Here is a 24,404-nt window from a genome sequence, read left to right as displayed (position 1 = left end):
CGCTTTGCGACTAACTTGGTCGCGCGACCTCGCCTTGTCGCAAGTGAGAATGGGCCCGAACACTCACTCACAAGCAAATGTGACCGTACGCCTGAAGCATGGGCGTCCTCTATAGTGAGTTGCGAAAGCGTATCATTGTCGTCCCTTTTCATATGTGCCACCTGCCCCTTTAACTCCCTTTACTCGTTTAATAACGTCCCAACCTTTCCTCAAGGTTCCGGTGTACAAAGGCGCCGACCGGCCCATCTCAGGGCTGTGGAAAACGGAGAAGGAATACTTCGGGCCAGACAACTTCGGCGGCGTCAGCGCCAAGTACCCGATGGCCGTGCTGCAGTCGGAATCCAAGAAGCTCGCGCACGTTGCCATGCGGGACATGATCAGGCAGCGGCCCAAGGAGCTCACGCTCGTGGCGCTGGGACCACTCACGAACTTGGCCATCGCGATGCTCATGGATCCCGGCCTGACCGACGACATCGCGCAGATCTTCGTACTGGGAGGCAACATTTATGGTACGTCACGAGGAGCGCTGGTTAGCGGGCAAAAAATAAATACGAATAAAAATAAGCAGAACGTTCATCAACCATCGAATTTGTTTGACAAGAGCTGTGAAGGGCTCTCTAGCTAGTGATTTGGGCATGCTGATGATGCATACCAGCAGTTAATGCAGAACATTGCGGACGAGAGAAATTCAAATACTACTACTACTACTACTACTACTACTACTACTACTACTACTACTACTACTACTACTACTACTACTACTACTACTACTACTACTACTACTACTACTACTACTACTACTACTATTACTACTACTACTACTACTACTACTACTACTACTACTACTACTACTACTACTAATAATAATAATAATAAAATGTCACAGTTTCGCCCTAAGGGCGAAGCAATGAATGCGATAGCAACACAAGCAATGCCATACGAAGTAAGGTGAGCGGCTTTGGTAGCAATATGAATTGTAGTAAACATGAGCTGATTAAGTAAGCAGGTGTGCTGCGCCGTAAGTAGACCGACATGAAGAGAGACTCGATGACCACGAGAAGGCGCCTGTGAAACGGTGGTGTTGATGAGAAGCGCTTCCCGTGGGCAGCGCGTGCGAAGGGACACACCTGTAGCGCTGCACTGCCGATCCGGGCAGCATTGCATGTGTAGCGTGCGTTGGAAAATGTGGCCCGAAAATTACTAACTGAATGAACAAGCGTGGTGTGAGCGCGCACAAACAAACATGAATAGATCGCACTGAATGACTGCAGACAACGACTGTCAAAACGCTGGCAGCAAGCAGCGGGCGAAGGTACGTGCGGTCTATCGCTTCAACGGAAACTGAGCGGCGAATGCACGGCGCATAAAGGTCAGAGCCGTGTGGAGATAAGCGACGGTGCGAGCGAGCGACGAACGCGGTTGCTGGCAAAGTAGAAGTGCGCCCCCCCCCCCTCCCCCCCCAGCTCCATCCGGCGCTGGCTTCCCGCTTCCTTGCTTGCGCGTGGGAGATTGAGTGCGTTCGCTCTCCGTGATAGCGCGCGTCCCCGCACGCTTCCGCTCGGGCATACGGCGCGCGGCGAAGATTTTATCTATAGGGAACCTGACGGCGACGGCGACGACGACGGCGACGCCGACGGCAGAAATCCGGTTGAAGTGTCCATATAATTGCTATCGCAATAATAAATGTCAGAGCCCTTCCACACTGTGAAGAGGGAATTCCAGCGAAGTGGCGCTCTGGTGAGATTTGCTATGTTAGGGTTTAGCTATATCGGGGATTTGCTATGTTGACTTTGGCTACAAAATGGTAAACCGACCCCTTCGCTACGTACTCGGGAAATAGGCTTCAGTGCCGGGTCCGAGTAGCACCATGGGGTATTTTTTAACACTTAGACGATGGCTATACAATGTCCGGCTCTGAAAGAACTGGCTCGACGTCCACGGGCGACGGCGTTCTTAGCGCGTTCCTCACGCTTTTGTACGACGTTCCGAGACAAGAGTCCTTGATGAACAGGGGTATTCTGTAAGAGTCCACCAAGTGGACTGTCCATTTCGGCTGTCGCGATTGGCTCCTGCAGCACGAGCGAGAAGGAGCCAGCCAATCTCCTTCTCGCTTGTGCAGCTGGAGCCATTCGCGACCGCCGAAATGGATAGTCCACTAGGTGGACTCTTTCACAATGACCCCCCCCCCCCCAAAAAAAAAAAAAAAAAAAGCTCTGTATATACAGCCAACGATAACGCGAACTCCTCTCGCACCCCAATCCCCCGTAGCCCTACTTTTTTTTTTTTTTTTTTTGTAGACAGGCGGGAGCTCGGAGAGAGCCGGTGGCACAGGCGGCCGACGCCACCAGGGCTGCGCACATAAACCGCAGTCGGTAGAGTTACTGTATATACAGTAACTCTAGCAGTCGGTAAAACCCCTATATACAAAAAGTAGCGCCATCCACTTCCCTCCTCCTCCGTTCCACTATCGCGCTCGGCGCGACCAGCCCGATCGAGGCGCGATATCAACAGTGGCGCCGCCTGCGTCGGGCCTGCCGTGGCAGACGACAGCTAACGCGCTACTAGAGGAAATCTGAGGGAAACTACGATCGCGCCCTGTGGAGAATTTTTTGAGGCGCGATTTTGCTTCGTCAGGCAGTAACTAGCCTTTATAATGCCGTTTTAGAAGTAGCAAGGCGACGATGCGAGACGGCGCAAATATCAAGTGTGCAGCAAGCGTTTGCGCACGCCGGATAGTAAACAAAAAAAGCCTTTTGCCCTCGCCTTGTCCGTTGCGGCAACTTAAGGCGCAGCAGCATACCATCACAACGAAGTTATTGTCTCTAACACGTTTGATCCGTTTGTGCGTACAGCACTTTCGTCGCACAGGCCCGAGAATGGCAGTCGGAGTGCGCTGGAAAGAAAAAAAAAAATATACAAAAGCGCAACGCGCGCTTCCACGTGACACGGATTGGCCATTGGGGGAGCGGAGGAGGCTGGGGCGACAGGAGGCGGCAAGGAGGTAAAGCCGGGGTGAGCGCGGTGGCGGCAAGATCTAAGAATGGCGCTACTTTTTATATATAGGGGCTTTAGCAGTCGGAGAGCGGGCACACACACACAGTCATGCGTGGCAACCGCCTATCTCTCACCCGCCATCGGGCCGCCACGGCTTTCTTTCCATTTATCAGCGGCCTTGTCAATAGACGCACGCGGAGCAGTCGGAGGGGTGAGGGAAAGAGCGCGCGTCAGCCGCCGAGGCGGAGGGACGCAAAGTAGGAGCGCCGAGGCCATGGTGTAAGATATGTGTGTAAGATACACCGTGTTATATACACCGGTGACACGGTGTAAGATATGTATACAGGATGTTTCAGCGAACACTTTCGAAAATTCTTAAAGGTTTCCTGTGGCGGATAGCACAATTCTAGTTCGTAAGCTGGTCTACTTGAAGAGGCGGACATGACTTGCACAAGAAACTGATATGCATAATCGAATAATTAAGAAACATTCACTAATTAAGTTTTTAAGTAATTACCTGATGGCCCATATTGCAATTGGCAAATTGTAGCCGTGGAGTTCGCAAGGCGGATCCACTTGGAACGAATTCTAGCGATGACACCAGTTTCGAGATATTAATTCCCGAACTTTGCGGAGAAATGCATTGGCGTTCCAGTTAATTTTGTGCTTCAATGCATAAAGCGACGTTCTGTTAAGAAACTAACTGGAACGCCAATGCATTTCTCCGCAAAGTTCGGGAATTAATATCTCGAAACTGGTGTCATCGCTAGAATTCGTTCCAAGTGGATCCGCCTTGCGAACTCCACGGCTACAATTTGTCAATTGCAATGTGGGCCATCAGATAATTAGTTAAAACCTAATTAGTGAACTTTTGTTGATTAGTCGATTATGCATTTCAACTTTTTGTGCAAGTAATGTCCGCCTCTTCGAGTAGACCAGCTCATAAACTAGAATTGGGCTATCTGGTACAGGCAACCTTAACTGAATTTTGAAAGTGTTCGCTGAAACACCCTGTATATCTTACACTGTGGCCGAGGCGCCCGACTAGAGTTGAGCCCTGCTGGGAGGCTTCCTCTTTCTGGGGTTTTACGTGCCAAAACCAGTTCAGATTATGAGGCACGCCGTAGTGGAGGGCTCCGGATTTATTTTGACCACCTGGGGTTCTTTAACGTGCACTACAGCGCAAGCACACGGGCGTTTTTTCATTTTGCCTCCATCGAAATGCGGTCGCCGCGGCCGGGATTCGATCCCGCGACCTGATGCTCAGCAGAGCAACGCCTTAGCTGAGTCACCGGGACGGGTCTGGGAGGCTAGCGAGGCTAGGCCGAGAGAGAGAGAGAGAGAGAAAGAGAGATTGTATCCTCTTCCTCTTCACAACCACAATCTCTCTCTCTCTCTCGGCGTAGCCTCGCTAGCCTCCCAGCAGGGCTCAACTCTAGTCGGGCGCATGCTTCCAGCATGCTTGTCGCGCTAGCCTTGCAGCTGGGCCCAACTCTACCCATGGGGGAACGCGGCTTAAAAGAAGGGCGACTGGCGCAAGAGAAGAGAGATAGCGGGGGCTCAGCCGGCCGGGAGCGAGGAGCGGCCATGCGCTCAAAAAGACGACGACACTCGAGCCAATGCTGATGATGATAGTAGCTTTTAAACGCGAAGCATTTCTTGGCGAACATTTGCCACTTTGACAGTATCTATCTATCCATCTATCTATCTATCTATCTATCTATCTATCTATCTATCTATCTATCTATCTATCTATCTATCTATCTATCTATCTATCTATCTATCTATCTATCTATCTATCTATCTATCTATCTATCTATCTATGTATTTGTGCTCTCATTGTCGTTTCGTTAACTTGGCATGCACCAAAATTGGCATAGTATGACAAGAGTGTCTGGCGAACATAAATGATAGTTCATGGCATGAATGTCATCACATGCGTGTCATGTAGGTCATGAAATAGCCACCTACGTCTTGGTGCTTTCACGGTCATTTCGTTAACTTAGTAGGCGCCAAAAGTGGCATAGTATGGCAGGAGTGTATGGCGAACATAAATGAAAGGTAATGACATGAATGTCATGATATGCGTGTCATGTACATCATGAAATAGCCGCCTAACATGATAATGACCAAACGAAAAAGCATTAACGGCCAAAAACCCCTGAAATGGTTTCGGACGTAGGTACTAAGTGAAGGAAACACTAACGGATGGTGGTAGAAGTCATAGTAATTAGCATGACTCAGCAAAAATTACAATTACTCAGCAAAAAAGATTAATTAATCTTTTTCACTGAGTAATTGTCATTTTTGCTGAGTCATGGTCAGGACTATCGTTTCTACCACCATCTTTTAGTGTTTCCTTCACTTAGTACACACGTCAGAACTCATTTCAGTGGTATTTGAGTGTTAACACTCTAATACCGCTGAAATGGGTTCTGACGTGTGTACTAAGTGAAGGAAACACTAAAAGATGATGGTAGAAGCGATAGTTAACACTCAAATACCACTGAAATGGGTTCTCACGTGGGTACTAAGTGAAGGAAACACTAAAAGATGATGGTAGAAGCAATAGTCCTGACCATGACTCAGCAAAAATGACAATCACTCAGCGAAAAAATATTAAAACTAACGAACCACTGAAATGGGTTTGGACGTAAATGATAGATCATGGCATGCGTGTCATGTAGGTGATGAAACAGCCGCCTACTTCTTGGTGCTGTCATGGTCGTTTCGTTAACTTGGTAGGCTCCCCGCACCCTGCTTCACATAACATCGATTCCCACGGGGCGTGGGATCTGCCGGCACTTTCCTACACGCGGATACGATCCTCGGCGACCTAGCCATTAACAGGTTCGCTGCAACAACAACAACAACAACAACAACAACAACAACAACAACAACAACAACAACAACAACAACAACAACAACAACAACAACAACAACAACAACAACAACAACAACAACAACAACAACAACAACAACAACAACAACAACAACAACAATAATAATGTAAGGAAGAAGAAGTACGCCGTGCAGAGCTCCGCAGCCGGATTGCCAGCGCTACTGAAGTGGGGCTCGGGCTCGACGCTGTTCCTGGTGCGCCTGGCTAAGCCTACGCAGTTGTGTCTTCCTGTCGGCGTCCTTCGTGTCGTCCACAGCCGTGCCAGACTTCTTTGTCATATTTGGTGGAGGTTTGCTGGGTCTTCTGTCATCCTGGAATTGCGCAGCCGGATTCTCCCTGCTACCATGACCTCCGCAAGCGCCACGAGCTTACCACCAGCTGCTCCCCAGTCCTCCGTATGCCCCGGCACACTCCGTCAGCGGGACCCTCCCATCTTTAGCGGCAGTGATGACCACGACGTTGATGACTGGCTGTCATCATACGAACGCGTGAGTCGCAGCAACAAATGGGATGACGTCACGAAATTGACCACCGTCCCATTTTACCTCACCGGAATTGCCCACTTGTGGTTTCGAAACCACGAAAGCGAAGTCTCAAGCTGGACCGTGTTCAAGACGAAGTTCAGCGAGGTCTTCGGCCGTCCTGCTGTTCAAAAGCTTCGTGCCGAACAGCGTCTGCAGTCGCGCGCTCAGCAGCCTGGTGAGACCTTTACCAGCTACATTGAAGATGTCATCGATCTCTGCAAACGCGTCGATGCATCCATGCTTGAGGGCAATAAAATCAAACAAATACTGAAGGGCATCGACGAGGACGCGTTTCAAATGCTGATCTCAAAGAACCCCTCTACGGTTGCCCAAGTCATTGAACTATGCCAAAGCTATGACGAGCTACGCCGTCAACGCCTCCTCACCCGCCGCCCTAATCCCCATCAGGAATCGTTGTCCGGCTTGACCTCCCCTTTTCCAGATTCCACCCTCCTCTCGCAGATCAAGGCATTCGTCCGGGAAGAAGTTGCTCGCCAGCTCTCCCTTATCTCCAACAACCCGCCGGAGTCAAGTTCGTCCCTTAGTCCGACCCTACGACACGTTATAGAAGAACAAGTGTCCGAAGTTCTTCCTCTGGAGCGGGCGCCTCAACTCACCACCCCATTGACTTACGCCGACGCCGTCGCACGACCACGCCCACCGACGTTCCGGGCTCCGCCCCCGATGCCTAGCCCTGTTTTTACCTCCACGCCCTCACGACCTCCGGTGCATCGAGTAAATCCTTGGCGCACAGCGGACAATCGGCCCATCTGCTATTCCTGTGGTATTGCCGGACACGTTGCACGCCTGTGCCGCCGCCGTCCACTTCATCCACGTGACGACCCACGCACAGCAGCGTACGACCATTCATTGCCTTACGCTCCAGACCGCGATTTACCCCTTCCCCGCCCAAGCCATCGCCCAGTTTCTGACCGCCGTTCTCCTTCTCCTCGTCGTCGCTCGCTCTCCCCGATGCGTCGACGTCCCTCTACCGCTGACACGGAAAACTAAGTGGCGCAGTTCCCGAGGCAAGAACTGCGTCATCGTCGCAACGCTCAAGCCCTCTTCTTTCGCCGCCCAACGTTATTGATGTCGCTGTTGAAGGTGTCTCTGTGCTTGCCCTCATTGACACAGGTGCCGCCATATCTGTGATTGCCGAAAAACTATGCCGCTCCATACGAAAAGTCACGACGCCTTTCTTCGGTCCATTACTCCGCACGGCCACAGCACAGCACGTCCAGCCAGTGGCTGCGTGCACCGCCAGACTTGAAATTCAAGGAGTGCTCTACTTCGTCGAGTTCGTCGTTCTTCCCCACTGTTCCCACGATATTATTTTAGGTTGGGATTTTCTCTCCCGTCACCAAGCTGTTATTGATTGCTCCCGTGCAGAAGTCGCCTTCTCTTCGCTTGGAAATGCCATATCTGACGACGTTTCGCTTTCCCGCACCAAGTTGTCCCTCACTGACGACCTCCAGATACCTCCGCACGCATCCGTTCTGGCACCTGTGTCCTGTTCCGTTGCCTGCGACTCTACCGTACTCTTCACTCCTTCCACTGCTTTCGTTCATCGCCACATCTCACCACTGCCAACCGCGCTGCTTGGCCTTCAAGCAGGCGCGACTCACCTTCCTGTATGCAACCACTTCCCATTCCCGATTACGTTGCTTCGCGGTGAATCTCTCGGCACTGTGGAGCCTTACGACACCATTACCACGTTGGAACTTCTTGGTTCGTCCGAGGTCAACACCCTCTCCGGTAGTCCCGCACCTGCCTCATCGCCTGAAGACGTTTTCAGTCACGTCATCGACAGCGCCTTAAACCCCAAGCAACGCCATGACCTTCTCCGTCTCCTCGAGAAATTTCGCCCTGCTTTTGACAGCCATAGCTCTTCCCTGGGTCGAACGACGACTGTATGTCACCGGATTGACACTGGTGCTCACTCACCGCTACGGCAGCGACCATACCGCGTATCGTCGACAGAACGACGCGTCATTGATGAGCAAGTAGGTGAAATGCTGCAGCGTGGTGTCATTGAACCGTCCGACAGTCCATGGGCATCGCCAGTTGTTTTGGTTAAAAAGAAGGATGGCTCGATCCGCTTTTGCGTGGATTACCGTCGCCTAAACAAAATAACTCGAAAGGATGTTTATCCATTGCCGCGGATTGATGATGCCTTAGACTGCTTACAAGGCGCAGAGTTCTTTTCCTCCCTCGATCTACGCTCTGGTTATTGGCAAGTGCCTATGGCTGCAGACGATAAGCCTAAAACTGCTTTCATCACACCAGATGGCTTATACGAATTTCGTGTGATGCCATTCGGCCTTTGCAACGCACCCGCCACTTTTGAGCGGATGATGGATACTATTCTTCGAGGCCTCAAATGGAACACGTGCTTGTGTTATTTGGATGATGTAGTAGTGTTTGCACCAGATTTTCCTACTCACCTTCATCGCTTGGAGCAGGTTTTACGCTGTCTCAGTGACGCTGGCCTCCAACTCAACCTGAAAAAATGTCACTTTGGGGCACGAAAGCTGACAATTCTCGGACATGTCGTATCGAAGGATGGCGTTCTCCCCGATGCCACAAAGCTCCGTGCTGTTAAAGAATTCCCAAGGCCGACGACTCTAAAAGACTTGCGTAGTTTCATTGGCCTCTGCTCGTACTTCCGCCGCTTCATTCGAAATTTCGCTTCGATTATGGCACCGCTGACAGAGCTTCTTCGGGGAGACCCCAATCTTTCCGCATGGTCACCGCCTTGCGACGAGGCCTTCGCGACGCTACGGCGCCTGCTTACAACACCACCGATACTGCGCCATTTCGATCCCACTGCTCCCACGGAAATCCATACGGATGCTAGCGGCGTTGGTCTTGGCGCTGTGCTCGCCCAGCGAAAGCCCGGCTACCAGGAATATGTTGTTGCTTACGCGAGCCGCACTCTCACCAAAGCTGAGGCGAATTATTCAGTCACTGAAAAAGAATGCCTCGCGATCATCTGGGCCATTACAAAGTTTCGCCCATACCTGTACGGCCGGTCCTTCGATGTCGTTACCGATCACCACGCACTTTGCTGGTTGTCGTCCCTCAAGGATCCCTGCGGCCGCCTTGCCCGGTGGGCACTGAGGCTCCAAGAGTACGACATCCGTGTTGTCTACCGCTCCGGCAAGAAGCACGCCGATGCCGATGCTCTTTCGCGCTCGCCTGTCCACGCCGAAATTGTCAGTGTCTCCGTTTTAGATGACCCAGTTCCCCCATTCGCTTCTGTCGACATGGCTTTGGAGCAGCGCAAGGACTCCTGGATTTCATCTTTGATAGATTACATCTCTGATTCACCTGCACGCCCACCATCCCGAGCGCTCCGCCGACAAGCTTCGCACTTCGCCATCCGCGACGGAATCGTCTATCGCCGTAACTACAGTTCCGACGGCCGCAAATGGCTGCTTGTCATACCCCGGCAGCTCCGCACTGATGTATGCGCCGCTTTCCACGCCGACCCTCAGTGTGCACACGCTGGTCTCTTCAAGACCTACACCAGACTACGTCATAGGTTTTATTGGCGCGGTATGTACACATTTGTGCAAAAGTACATTCGCTCTTGCACAGAATGTCAACGCCGCAAGCCTGATCCTTGCCGCTCTTCTGGACCAATGCAACCTTTACCGTGCCCTTCGCGACCCTTTGACCGCGTTGGAATAGACCTATACGGGCCTCTGCCATACACAGCTGCTGGCAATCGCTGGGTCATTGTAGCCATAGACCACCTCACGAGGTATGCAGAAACGGCCGCTCTACCAGCCGCGACAGCTCGTGACGTTGCCTCCTTCCTGCTTCAACGCTTCGTTCTCCGTCACGGCGCCCCCCGCGAACTCCTGAGCGACCGAGGTCGCGTCTTTCTCGCCGATGTCATTCAAGAACTTCTCACTGAATGCCGCATTATTCATCGCTGTACCACCGCATATCACCCGCAAACAAATGGATTGACAGAGCGGTTTAACCGAACTCTTGGCGACATGCTTTCGATGTATGTCGCCTCCAACCACACAAACTGGGACCTCATCCTTCCCTATGTCACGTACGCCTACAATACGGCACCCCAGGCAACGACGGGCTTTTCTCCCTTCTTTCTTCTATACGGCCGAGAACCGTCATTTCCGATTGACACTATTCTTCCTTACCGTCCCGACTTATCAGAGGGTACACCGGTTTCCGAAGCCGCCCGGTATGCAGAAGAATGTCGGCAACTAGCTCGCTCTCTAACAACGCAAGAACAAGCGCTACAGAAATTTCGTCATGACGACGGGCGCCCCCACAAGCAGTTTTCGCCTGACGCTCTCGTTTGGTTGTGGGTGCCTCCTACTTCAACACCAGGTGTCTCCTCCAAGTTTGTATCCCGATACCATGGACCCTACCGGGTTCTACAGCAAACTTCTCCGGTGAACTACGTCATCGAACCTCTGACGCCCCCTACGGACCTGCGTCGCCGGAGCCGCGAAACTGTCCATGTCGATCGGCTCAAGCCGTATCACGAGCCCTTCGTCCTTACGACGCCTTAGGCCTCCTGTGCGGCTCCGTCTTCAGCGAGGGGGGAAGATGTAAGGAAGAAGAAGTACGCCGTGCAGAGCTCCGCAGCCGGATTGCCAGCGCTACTGAAGTGGGGCTCGGGCTCGACGCTGTTCCTGGTGCGCCTGGCTAAGCCTACGCAGTTGTGTCTTCCTGTCGGCGTCCTTCGTGTCGTCCACAGCCGTGCCAGACTTCTTTGTCATATAATAATAATAATAATAATAATAATAATAATAATAATAATAATAATAGCCGGAAACCTTTGTCTCCAGGCCTGTTTAATTATTCTTCGTTTGTCCACGTGCGCATGCGCACTACTTGTTTGCTGTTACAGGGATTTTTCCGTCACTGAACTCGTTCACTGCCCGACAGCAGTTAATCCAGAAGAACTTGTTCTTAGGCTCGTTGGTGTCTGAGCTTGCTAAACAAATATGTTTCTGGAGCAAAGTAGGGAACATAAAAAATCGGGGTAGCTTGCACTAGTGGCGCATGGAAGGCTAAAGACACAGCGGAGCTGATCAGTCCCTAGCTGGTCATGGCTATACGAAGTGATGTTAAGTTTTACGAAGTAATATGCCAAGTGATGCTAAGTTATACGAAGTGTTAAGCATTTCCTCGCAGTCCGTGGCATCGGGGAACGCCTCGCGAAGCACTTGCAGTCCGAGCACATGTAGGGGAAGTGGGGCGAAAGCTATGCACACTGTAAGGCGGCGCACAACAGACGAAACGCCAGGATGACGTCACGGAGCATGCGCAATAGCACGCAGCTGGTGGGAGCTCGGCCGAGCACCCAGCGGAGGTGCCTGCTGCAGTCACGGACACCAAGAGCGTTTGGCGCTAATGCGAAGAAGCGGAGAAGCGCGGTTGGCGTCGGCAGCGCCTCTGCGCGTTACCACGTTGGTGCTGCTACAATTTGTTTCTCTCTCCCGAGCATAGCGCGCGACGCTCCGCGAGGTGGCTGCTAGGCAACGCAGTGGCAGGCAGCTGCGTCGTCGCTAGTTGCCATGGCTACGGCGCGGCGTGCTTTTCGTGAAACGCGCACTTTTTACGGATGGCTTAAACAGCTTCGCCGTTAAAAAAAGGGACTAAAGCCCCTATATATAAAAAGTAGCGCCATCCACTTCCCTCCTCCTCCGTTCCACTATCGCGCTCGGCGCGACCAGCGCGATCAAGGCGCGATATCGACAGTGGCGCCGCCTGCGTCGGGCCTGCCGTGGCAGGCGACAGCTAACGCGCTACCAGAGGAAATCCGAGGAAAACTTTGATCGCACCCTGCGGAGAAGCTTTTGAGGCGCGATTTTGCTTCGTCATTCAGTAACTGGTCTTAATAATGCCGTTTTGGAAGTAGCAACGCGAAGATGCGAGACGGCGCAAATATCAAGTGTGCAGCAAGCGTTTGCGCACGCCGGATGGTAAACAAAAAAAGCCTTTTGCCCTCGCCTTGTCGGTTGCGGCAACTTAAGGCGCAGCAGCATGCAATCACAACGAAGTTCTTGTCCCTAACACGTTTGATCCGTTTGTGCGTACACCACTTTCGTCGCACAGGCCCGAGAATGGCAGTCGGAGCGCGCTGGAAAGAAAAAAATATACAAAAGCGCAACGCGTGCTTCCACGTGACATGGATTGGCCAATGGGGGAGCGGAGGAGGCTGGGGCGACAGGCGGCGGCAAGGAGGAAACGCCGGGGTGAGCGCGGTGGCGGCAAGATCTAAGAATGGCGCTACTTTTAACACGAAAGTGTTTTATTCCGGGGTCCACCAAGACTTCACTGACGTATTTCCGTCACGGAAATACGTCATAGAACATAATACAAAGAAAGAAACCAGAAGAAAAAGTTCCACAAACATGCAAAATTTGGGAATCGAACCCACGACCTCTCGGTCCGCGACGATAGATCGCCGAGCGTTTAACCCATTGCGCCACAAACGCATTCGCAGAGAGCTACACAGACGCGCCTTATATATCTAACACTCCTCCGTGTACCCGCGCTCTTGCTCGGGGCGGTGCCGCCGCCTATGAGCAGAAAAGAGAAGTACTGCATTATGACACTAAAGCCCGGGATACATGGAGCGAACTTTCTCGACGAACTTCACGCGTCAAGTAACGACGCGGCGACACGACGCAGGATGTTTGCTGTGTTGCAATACATGCGGCGAACGCCGCCGCGCGTTGGCCGCCGTGTTGGCGGCGGTCCCGGCCGCCCGCTTCGAACTGAATTTGGCGTTGTCCTTGTAGAATTCACTTAGTTGGAAGCAAATGACTGCGTAAACGGCTTTCGCTTAGTCTCAGGCCGCTTCGACGACAGAGTATTATGGATAACCTTGAGTAGTTTTCGAGATCGCTTCTCGTTTCGAACGCGTCTAAGCCTAGCGAAAGAAATATCCGATGCCAACGCCATCTATCGGGGAAGTCGGGAGATAGGCATGACGACAGCATGTGGCCTCTGAGATCAGAAGATTTCTGTTGAAGGTTGTTGTAGAGAGCTTGCACTGCTTGTCTGTTTCCTCGCAGATCAGCGGATATGGGATGTACAAATACAACGCGATTCCTGAGAGATCATACTAGGAACTACTCAATCGGTGCAGAGACATGCAGACACGGCAACACCAACGCGATTGCAGACGACGCGAAAAGGCGCGCGCGCGCGAAACACCAGCATGCATTGCGACCGGAACTAGTGCCTCCTGATTGGCTGTCGTCCACCGCTGCGCGCTAGACGCTTCCGGCGGCGGCGTTCGCCCGACGAAAATGTTTGGACAGGCAGATCGGCTGCGGACGGCAAATTTCTTGACGCCGGCCGTCGGACGTTCGCCGCCCGACGAAGTTCTTCGCTCGGACGCCGGTTATTCGCTCCATGTATTCCGGCCTTAACGCGCACCGACAGTGAACGCTTCGGTGGTCTCAGTACTACGACGCCTCGATGCCAGCATTCGAAGGGACGCTGGCATCAAGAAGCACTACCAACGCCACCTAGGTGGCGTTCACCGTACTCAGCACAGCGGAGCGTGGCCTCCGCAATTAGCTCTGAAAATGTTTCTGAAGTTGATCGCGGAGGCTGCAATTACGACGCGCTGTACGCGCTGATTTGACTCGGTGACGATTCAGTTACGTGCTTTGTCTTGCGCGTTGTATTAGTGTGTCAGTTACGTGCTTCGTCTTTCGCGTTGTGCTAGCGTGTGCAGCGTAGTGCAGCTTCCATATGCACGACGGTTGCTCATGGTCATCGACGTTGGTAGTCGTGATGGAGGAGACGTGCCACCAGGCGTCAGCGTGGGTGCATCAACGCCTAAGGGCGCTTTAGCCACAAAACACCAATAGACATTATATATCAATGTGCAATAAACATTACACTACTTCTGTGAAGACACGTTTCACTTTCGTGTTCTATACCGATTCCTATATAAGAGGGATCAACCACATTTTTTTATATATAGGGGCTTTAAAAGGGGCTGAGGGACAGCGGAGCGCCATCTGGCGCCATATGGCACACTCCACTGTCTCCAACTTGTCCACCTTTTTTAATGTTCTGTACTTTGCGCCGAAAACAACGTGTTTAGCAAGACCACAGTTAATTCAGCGACGAGTTCAACGACTTTGTCCATATTGCAAATAAGTTGTGCTCGGGAATATGCACATAACCGAGAACAACTTATTTGCGATACCGGACAAGGTCGCCTTTCTCCGTCATAGTGTGGCCTGTGGTGGCATCCTAAATACATGCGCAAAGGTCACTGTTTCAGAGCGAGATGTTGAGCAATTAGCGCTTCTGCTTCCACACTTCACATTGTCACAGGCGCACGGGTTCAATTCCAAGAGGCGTTGTAATTGCGGGAAAAGCTTTTATTACAGTGAAGCTGTTAGCCTCTTCTTGGTCGGGATTTCTCGTGGCGTGCTCACACAAAAACTGGAAGGTGGGAAAGGTTTTGTGTTTGAGTTTCCACGTCACAGAATTATGTTTTCTCGTATATTCGAATTACAATCCGATGCCATCATGTCTGCAGGTTCTGTGCAACTCATACGTTTCGAATTTTGTGACACAGTTTACTTCGAGAAATTCAATTAGTTCAATAATGCACTTGCGCCAGGTGGAGGGCCTACAAGAAGGAGGCTGTATTCTGCACTTCCGGACACGCGCGTGCGGGCATGACGTATACGTCTCTTGCAGTGGTAGTACTATAGTGTGACGTCATCTAACGTCAGTCGGGGTGGTGGTACTTGTCTAACGTCCGCACCACTGTACATCCGCTTTCACAGGGTGGAATGGAGGCGGTCTTTTTTTTTTTTTTTTTCGCGTACGTCGAGCGCGAGAGTGGTGATGAGGAAGTTTCCAGGCTACGACATTGGGCGTAGAGGAAAGGACGGACACGACTAACCCAATTTCCAGTGCTTAACGGGGGATGTCTGTGATGTGGCGTTTGGGAAAACGTTAACTAGAATGTTAGCTTGAACAGAAATGCCTTTGGACCAAGTATATATTATGGATCTGGTGCTGATCATATTACATATATGGACGTGTTTTGCCTTAATTCTCGTTTGCTTAGTTATGCGACTACAATGTGCCTTTTATAGTGGTTAATCAAAACGTACTTAGTCAATTTTGATTCATAAGCCTATTTGCCAGTTATATAGTACCGCGTCGATTCCGACACACCTTAATATACAGACGTGTAAGCAAATATGGTGAAGCACGTATGTCCGAAAACCTCATCCATTGGCACTATTCACCAGCGACATCACCTCATTTTCATTCATAGCATGCTTTTCACTGGAATGAACTTTCGCTATATCATGCTGCTTCTCGAGGTAAGTCTTTTGCATGTTTTGCCATATACGTTTTGCAGGAAAGGGCAACGTCAAGCCAGCCGCTGAGTTCAACTTCATCACCGACCCGGAGGCGGCCCGCGTTGTTCTGCAGAGAGCCACTTGTCCCGTGACCATCGTGGTCTGGGAAGCCATGCTTCAAGCCGCAGTGCCTTTGGTGAGTGATACCGGGTGTTTCAGCGACGGCCGCCTCCAGTGTTTAGGGGGCATGGGGGAAGGCGATCGAATAGCGATATTTTAGAAGCTACAGAAATGGGAATACCCGAAATTTCGAGCGTCGATTGGAATATCAGATACCTTCCTTGTGATAACAATTAAGTTATACTCCGTGTTTCTACTGGTTGGTGAAGTCTTCCATGCCTCTGTGCCTTCAGCGCACGTCCGAGACGTGCGCTGAGCTGGTGTTTTACTTCCTATACCAAGTGATACTTAGCACTTGCGTTGATTTGAGTCCTCTTGTCTGATCACTCTTCTATGTCACATCTTTATTCACGAAAAAAAAAACAATTAAAAAACTATGCAATAGAGGCGGGAAGAAGACGCAAATGTTCTCCAACCAAATCTCGGGGGCAACCGCCTCCGTTTTCCGGGTTCATAATAGGCAGTGCCACGATGCCACGTCGCAGAAAGCCCGGACAGTTCACCAATGCGCCTAGTATCTGCGCCTTCCTAACATGTGTTTGTAAACTTGCCCATGAGATGGTGATTGACGGGCAAGAGCGCGTGCACCACCGGTGCCGCGTGTAAACCAAAGCTGAGTAACTTGAACTTGCTGCAAAGTCTTTTCAGTGGCAAGTTTATCCAAGGAACCTTCATTAATTTCCAGCTTCTGAAAGTGAAGAAAAATAAAAGGAAATAAAAATAAAAGATTCGTCGGCCCTTCCCCTACCGGGAACAGGGGGGCACGCGAAACTTGTCGTACCCTCAAAATTGGTTGTCGGGTTCCCTGGCTTCGGGGTTCGCTGCCCTTCGTTGACGCTGGGCTTAGGTAAGACGGGCAACGTGCGATCCGCTGCCTGCCGCTGTAACCGAACCTGGGCTTGGGCTGCATTGAACGCAGGATCCGCACGGCGAACGCGAGCCTACACCCGGCGACGTTAACGGCGTTTCTCGTCGAAAGCGGCCTGTTCGGCCGCCGACCGAACAACGCTCTGCCTTCCCATCCGTTTGCCGAGCGTGCACTGTTAGCTACTAAGTGATTCGTTATGAGAAAAGGAAAGGTTGGCGCTAACTTCTGCAGCCCTTGAGGGAGCACGGCTCAGCGCCAACGGGGAGGGGAGAGTGGGAGAAAAGGAGATAGGAAAGGAAAGGAGCACTGAAAAAGGAGACCCGAAGCAACGCGCGAGAGGCCCTTTCCTTTCCTTGCCCTTTCCCGGGCGCGCGCCGGCTCCTGATTGGGTGCCCCCGTCACGTGTTAGGGGCACGCGCCTCAAGTGTTTCACCAGTGGTTCACCACCGTTTTCCCTCACTTGCGCGAGACGTGCGTGAGACGTTTTTTTTTTTTTTTTTTTTTTTTCGGTCACACCTTCAACGGCACCGACACTTGTTAGGCAATACAAGCTTCGCTTGAATAATTGCATTTCATTTCATTGCAACTACTGCAATACAAGTTTTGCAATGTAAGTGCGGCATCGGACTGCAAGTGAAAGGTTGGGTGCGTCACGGAAACTGGAGCTGGCGGTCAAATAGTGTCACAAGCCGCCCGCCGGTGCACCATACAGTCAGCCATGTGCAGTTGATGAAGGTCACACAGTGACCGCGTTGTCGAACGCTGGTCGCGCGCCGCTACCACTTCTCGGCCAATCGATCCAAGGTTCCATTCTTCTTGAACATGCGTTCCTCCGTATTCGACTCGGGTCAATCGTGGTATTTGACTTACATACCTATGGAAATGTAGGCAGAGGGGAGGGGGCGGGTGGTTCCATCTTGCTTTCGATTCGTTATGTCCTCGACGTGGTCAATAGGCTCGGATGTTTTGGTGGTACGGTCAGTAGTGCGCGGCACCACGTGACCACCACCATCGGTTTATATGGTGCGTGCAGCTTAACGGTCCGAAGCCATGTCACTCGTGGCAGTCGCTTTGAACTGTTTGCGATAAAAGATGGTGTAATTATTCGTTTAGCTCTGTATGATTATAGGTTCCACGCCGTAGTTACTTAGGGCTGTCACGAGCCCCCTAAGTAAATACGGCGTGGAACCTATAATGCACCCATAGCACCCATAGTAGTGACATCATACGTTATTGTTTGCTTTTAAATGCCAAGCATTTCTTGGCGAACATTTGATACTTTGACAGTATCTATCTATCTAGCCGCCTACGTCTTTGTGATCTCATGGTCGTTCCATTAACTTGGTATGTGCCAGAACTGGCATACTATGACAAGAGTATATGACGAACATAGAAGATATGTCATGTAGTCATGTAGGTCATGAAACAGCCGCCTACGTCTTGGTGCTCTTATGGTCGTTTCGTTAACTTGGTAGCTACCAAAATAGGCATGGTATGACAGGAGTCTATGACTAACATAAGTGATAGGTCATGACATAAATGTCATGAGATGCGTGTCATGTAGGTCATGACAATCACCCAGCGAAAAAGATTACCACTCAAAAACCACGTAAAATGGTTTCGGATGTGGGTACTAAATGAAGGAAGCCCTGAAGGATGCTGGTAGAAGTCATAGTCATGAGCATGACTCAGCAAAAATGACAATGACTCAGCGAAAAAAGATTAACATTCAAGAACCACTGAAATGGGGTTGGACCTGGGTACTACGTGAAGGAAGCACTAAAGGATGCTGCTAGAAGTCACAGTCATGAGCATGACTCAGCAAAAATGACAATGACTCAGCGATAAAAGAATAACACTCAAAAACCACTGCAATCGGTTCGGACGTGGGCACTAAGTGAAGAAAACACTAAATGATGATGGTAGAAATCATAATCATGAGCATGACTCAGCAAAAATGACAATGACAGCGAAAAAGAATTAACACTAAAAAAACCAATGGAATGGGTTTGGATGTGGTATTAAGTGAAGGAAAAGGCTAAAGGTTGATGGTCGAAGTCATAATCATGAGCATGACTAAGACTTTCGCCTTAAGGTTTCTTAGGTGTAGCTAAAGGGGCTCCCTAGGACTCATGACATGAATGTCATGACATGCGTGTAATGTAGGTCATGAAAGAACCGCCTACGTCTTGGTGCTCTCATAGTCGTTTGGTTAACTTGGTAGGCTCCCCACATACTACTTCGCATAACATAGATTCCCACAGGGCGTGGGATCTGCTGGCTTTTTTACAATATGTGATCGTGATTTTTAAACCTTGGTACGGGTGGAACTGCACCTTCGACTCCGCGCGCGCCGCTGCTGCAGATGCGAGCGCCATCTGGATGGTGTTCTTGCAAGGAACAGAGCGGGCCGTGCCACTCTGTGAATGGTAGAAACTCTGGAAAAGGGGTTTGTGTTTGAGTTTCCGCGTAACAGAATTGTTTTCTCGTATAGTGAAATTACAATCCGACACTATCATGTCTGTAGGTTGTGTTTTAAAATCTACTTTTCGATTTTTCTGACACATTTACCTTGAGAAATTCAATTAGGTCAGTATCGCCTCTTATCCACGCCGAGGGCCTACGTGGTTAGGTATGCGTGGTTGAGGCTGATTTTTCGCTCACAAGACGGTCGTCGCCGACGCAGGACGCCGCCACCGGATTTTTTTGCGACATGGGGACCTTAACGCTGTCGCTTTAAAAGCAGGACGACGTAATGCGAGCAAGAAGTCCCAGTGCTCAGCACAAGTTATTCCTTGAATTACGGGGTTTTACGTGTCAAAACCACGATCTGATTATGAGGCACGCCGTAGTGGGTAACTCCGGAAGAATTTGGACCACTGGGGTGCCTTAACGTGCACCTAAATCCAAGTACACGGGTGTTGTCGCATTTCGTCCCTATCGAAATGCGGCCGCCGTGGCAGGGTCCGGGATTCGATCCAGCGACCTTGTCCTTAGCAGCCCGACACCATAGCCAGTAAGCAACCACAGCGGGTACACTAGTTATCCCTTGTCGTATAGTCTCTCTAGGGGCGTTGTTTCGCATAACACCGGCTACACCGAAATATTACGAGGAAAGCACGACAAGGGACTAGAACTCTGTATTTTGCACTGGAATTTTCCACCATAGCCGACGTTGCTCCTTTCCCTTCGTTTCACCTCGTTTCATTTCTATTAGTTTTCCCTGTTCTGCTGGTTACAATATTACGTCAAGATGCAATAGGAATTGGTTGCTAGTCAGCGCTGTTTTATATTCTCGACTTCGTCTTGTTTTCTGCACCTTCCTTCACGTTCCAAAATTTGCAGCTACGTTCAAAATTATCTGCAACACGTGGTCTAAGAAGCTACAAAACTACTCAGAGGCGCCGACATACGAAAAATTAGTTTTAATAAACGCCACTAATTGGAACGGTGTTTAGTTCTGCAGTTTTCCGCATGTCGGCGTCACCGTGTAGTTTTGGATAAAGCTTTGGAGCACCTTGGACAGGCGGTGTCGTATTGCAGTTAACAATTCTGCAGTCATTGGATAGTGGCTTTAATTATTTGTGATTAATTTTTTTCCAGCACGTCTACAAGGATGTAGTAGCGGAGGACACGAAGCTGGCGAGGTTCCTGCGCGATGTGAGCAACCACACCGTCGAATGCTGCCTAGAGCACACATCCAGATCGTTCCTGCTCGGAGACTTCCTGGCGGTGCTGGCCGCTCTGGTTCCCGACAGCGTGAACGGGTCGATGGAAAGCCGCTCCGACGTCGAGCTGCACGGCGACTACACCCGAGGCCAGATGGTGCACGCCTGGCTTCAAAATCACTTGCCTCACATAACGCACAGCGTGACCGTCGTCCACAGCTTCGACACTGACGCCGTAACAGATCACTTCCGCAAAGTGTTTTTGGCCGAGGACAACGGCGACGACGAGTGACCTAACCGAGGAGGGACGCAGCTGAAAGATCGCTTCATTCCATCAGTCATTCATTCATTTTGTTTTTGTTGTTGTTGGCCTGGGGTGATGTGGGCGACAGGTTGTGCAGGCAGTTTGGCCATTCACACCTTCTTGTCTTTCCTTTCGTAAAATCGCAGGTTTGACTATGTACGAGAAAGAAAAAATCACACGCCATTCCACTGCTGTGAAGGTGGATTACCAGCGTAGCAGTTTAGCACACGACATAGAGGTGACACAAAATTTAGATCAGAGGCATGAGCAAATTATATTTCTCTTGAGCAGCGACGGTGGTCATCCCGAAGAAAGACGCATGCACACACACTTTTATTTTGATCGGCGGCGTACATTCGTGTGGAAGACTACCGCCGCCTCGGGGAACCGGAGGTAGCTAGACAGGAGCGACGGGACCGCCACTCGGCCGAAGGTAGTCACGCGCAACTAAGGAGCCTACATGCAACGTAGGCTCCCTACGCGCAACGGAACCGCCACGCCGGAAGTGCGGAAGGAAACTAGGCTATGGTTATACGTTATAAAAGCGCTCGGAACGACGACAAAGAGAGGGCGGTGCGAGCGTACACGTGGCCAACGCGGGTCGCACAGTGGCAAATGTTTATGAAGCCCTATTATCTACCTGTGAGTCTGCTGATCTTGAAAATGGTGCCTATTGATAACTAATCTACTCAAAATGCATATACAAGTGATGAGACGTATAAGCTTTTGCATAGAATGAACCGATTTCGCATTAAAGTCGGGAGCTGAGTTTTTGCACACGCAGGTCTGTTGGCGGACACGAAAAATGCATAGAACCCTAGCCATAGACAGCTTTGCTGTAAAAAAAAAGAGAAAAAAAGAAACACACACACACACACAAAGGGAAAGAGGGAAGTTCAGCTAGGGAGGAAAATCGAGGTTCTTCGATCAGCTCGTCACCGTTCGCGCTATCTCGGAATGCCGTTAACCGGTATACAATGTAGACGCGAACTTGTACTGCGAAAGACAGTTTTAGGCACACGAAAATAGAGAGAGAGAGAGAGAGAGAGAAATAACGACAGTGGAAGAGGGAAATTTACGCTCGTATAATACGGCCAATCGACTCTTGGTTTGGAGAGCCATATAAATTGAAAGAAAACTGTTTAAAGGCGCTTGGTACTCCAATGTATCACGAGAATCAAGGTTGACGTGGACGAATTACTAATACTAAAAGAAAAATAAAAGAAAAGGAACACCTTCGTAATATGTGCCAGACTTTACGTTAAGCTGGTGTTAAAGAAGTACAACAATTGAGAACTCAAGCGCAGTGATTCTCGTCAGGGCAGGCGAAAAGGTTACGTTAATTTGGAGAGTTGGATCAACTCTCCTAAGCAGCTGTCTTCTATTTAGTCAAATTGGGAAAGCCTTAATTCGCATCCGCCATAAGTTCTCTCAAGAAAGAAACAGCAATGTGCTTACATTAGCGCCATAAATTTAGTCCCACTCTTGCACTGATAGGTATATTGACTAGTTTAGAGAGACCGCACGCGGTAATTTATAGCAGCTATGTATTACGTGGTTATACGTTATACAGTTATGCGTTATAAAGTTTAATGGCACTTATGCCCCTCATCACACAGGTGTTACGATTCGGCGAAAGGTTCACTTACTATGCCACCTTTCGGAAACGAAGAAAACTCAATTTTAGCTGCCACGTTTGGTGTCAACTCTACACAGATAGTGGAATTCGAGAAGCGTTTGATGGGGGGCTAGTTGGTAAGACATTTAGGAAAAATTATAACTGCGCTAAAACGAGACACGAGACACGCTAAAACGAGACACGTCCTGTCCACTTCGTTCTCGTGTCTCGTTTTAGCGCAGTTATAATTTTTCCTAAAAACAGATAGTGGAGCCAGAAATTATTGCGACGATTTATCTTAAACATTGGTTGCATGCTCGTGCCACTGATTTCCAGAGCTCGAGGAAAGGGTCACTTGCATCATTTTGTGAAGTGCGCAACTTGCAATGGCAACGTTACTTAACCGCGTTAGCTGTGACCGGAGTTTGCCCCACGAATTGCGGTCGGTACACTGGAGGTGGCCATTCACAAGGACGAAGCACATATGTATACCTATGCCTAACCTTGATGCTGTTAGATGCTTCGTCGTGTCATAAAGCGACGTGACGTCGTCCTCAGCCGTGCTTACAAACTTTATGAGACTTCATAAGATGCCCAGCGCGTGAGCCTTGTTTCAGAGTGCACCATAACGCCTATTTGTCCGCTTTAACTCTGGCCATGGTGTCGCTTCTTGCGAGTTCATTTAGATCTAACTGTGCGCCCCGTCGAAATACGATAGCTCTAAATATTGGCGATCGACTCGCCTCACTGCTCAGATCGCGGACAACGATCGATTGCGTTGACGTCCTGCTACAGAACTGCTACACTATACTGTACTAGATGGCGCCCTGAATACTGATAATGATGATGATGATGTCGTACTCGATAAATGGCACCAACCCTAAGTATATGTGTTTGGCCTTGACTATAGCTTCGTTCACTGCAGTTGTCGGTTTCTTCCTATGCTGTTTTCCGTAATTTAGTCTGCGATTTTGACTCGGGTAGTTTTTTTATTCTTTCAATTTCAAGGTAGCGCACATTCTTGCTGGATATGCGCCTAGTGCACATGCGTTTGATATGGCGTCCTGCTTTTAAAAATTTTTTTTGCGAGTACATGTAAAGTTTCAAATTGACTCATACATACGTTGTTATTATGTCTTCTACTTTGGAAGTAGGCATGTATAATTTTAATTAATGAGACAATAGCTGCGTTTACGTTTCCCTAGCTTTGCCATACTAGAACACCATTTCATGTAATTTTTTTCTATTTATTCGCGCCATCATTATTTGTTGTCTCACTTATTTCTGTCCGTGCAACACATTTTTAAATACCCGAATGCAATGACTCGCTTCATGATGCATTTATACATGATTCATTTATACCCATGACTAACTCAGAAGGGCACTACCTTCCCGGCGCTATCGACGGCTTGGAAGACGCACTGTCATTTAAGGCCACCGTTTATTGACCCTTTTCAGAACAACCTGCACTCTGCACTGCTAATTATTATGCTGGTTGTTTCCGTGTTATAATATGATGTTTCATTTTGTCCATGGTGTTGCAATTTGTATGTACGATCGCGATGTACCCACCCCTTCTGTAACACCAATCGGGATGGGGCCTTGAGAATACTGTAATAAATAAATAAATAAATAAATAAATAATAATGAATGAATGAATGAATGAATGAATGAATGAATGAATGAATGAATGAATGAATGAATGAATGAATGAATGAAATGAAATAAATAAATAAATAAATAAATAAATAAATAAATAAATAAATAAATAAACAAACAAACAAACAAACAAACAAACAAACAAACAAATAAATAAATAAATAAATAAATAAATAAATGAATAAATAAATAAATAAATAAATAAATAAACTAAACAAACAAACAAACAAACAAATAAATAAATAAATAAATAAATAAATAAATAAATAAATAAATAAATAAATAAATAAATAAATAGGTCATAGTAGGCATGGAATCGGTTCCGTTGCCATACTTTTCTGATATAAGA

General features: G+C 49.4%; 1 protein-coding gene across 1 annotated transcript in view; it reads left to right on the top strand.

Moving 5' to 3' along the window:
• The window catches only part of LOC119445133 (inosine-uridine preferring nucleoside hydrolase-like), a 42,965-nt gene extending 22,198 nt beyond the window's left edge, over positions 1 to 20,767 (top strand). Inside the window, exons 6-8 of the mRNA XM_037709456.2 lie at positions 215 to 509; positions 15,818 to 15,954; positions 20,410 to 20,767. Coding sequence (XP_037565384.2) covers positions 215 to 509; positions 15,818 to 15,954; positions 20,410 to 20,766 — 789 coding nt within the window. The 3' untranslated portion in view covers position 20,767. The remainder of the gene's footprint in view (positions 1 to 214; positions 510 to 15,817; positions 15,955 to 20,409) is intronic.
• Positions 20,768 to 24,404: the final 3,637 nt, after the last annotated feature.

This window comes from Dermacentor silvarum, chromosome 3 (assembly GCF_013339745.2).
Source record: "Dermacentor silvarum isolate Dsil-2018 chromosome 3, BIME_Dsil_1.4, whole genome shotgun sequence".
NCBI classification, from domain to species: domain Eukaryota; kingdom Metazoa; phylum Arthropoda; class Arachnida; order Ixodida; family Ixodidae; genus Dermacentor; species Dermacentor silvarum.
Note: the sequence above shows the minus strand (reverse complement) of the source record. Positions and strands in the feature narration are given on the sequence as shown.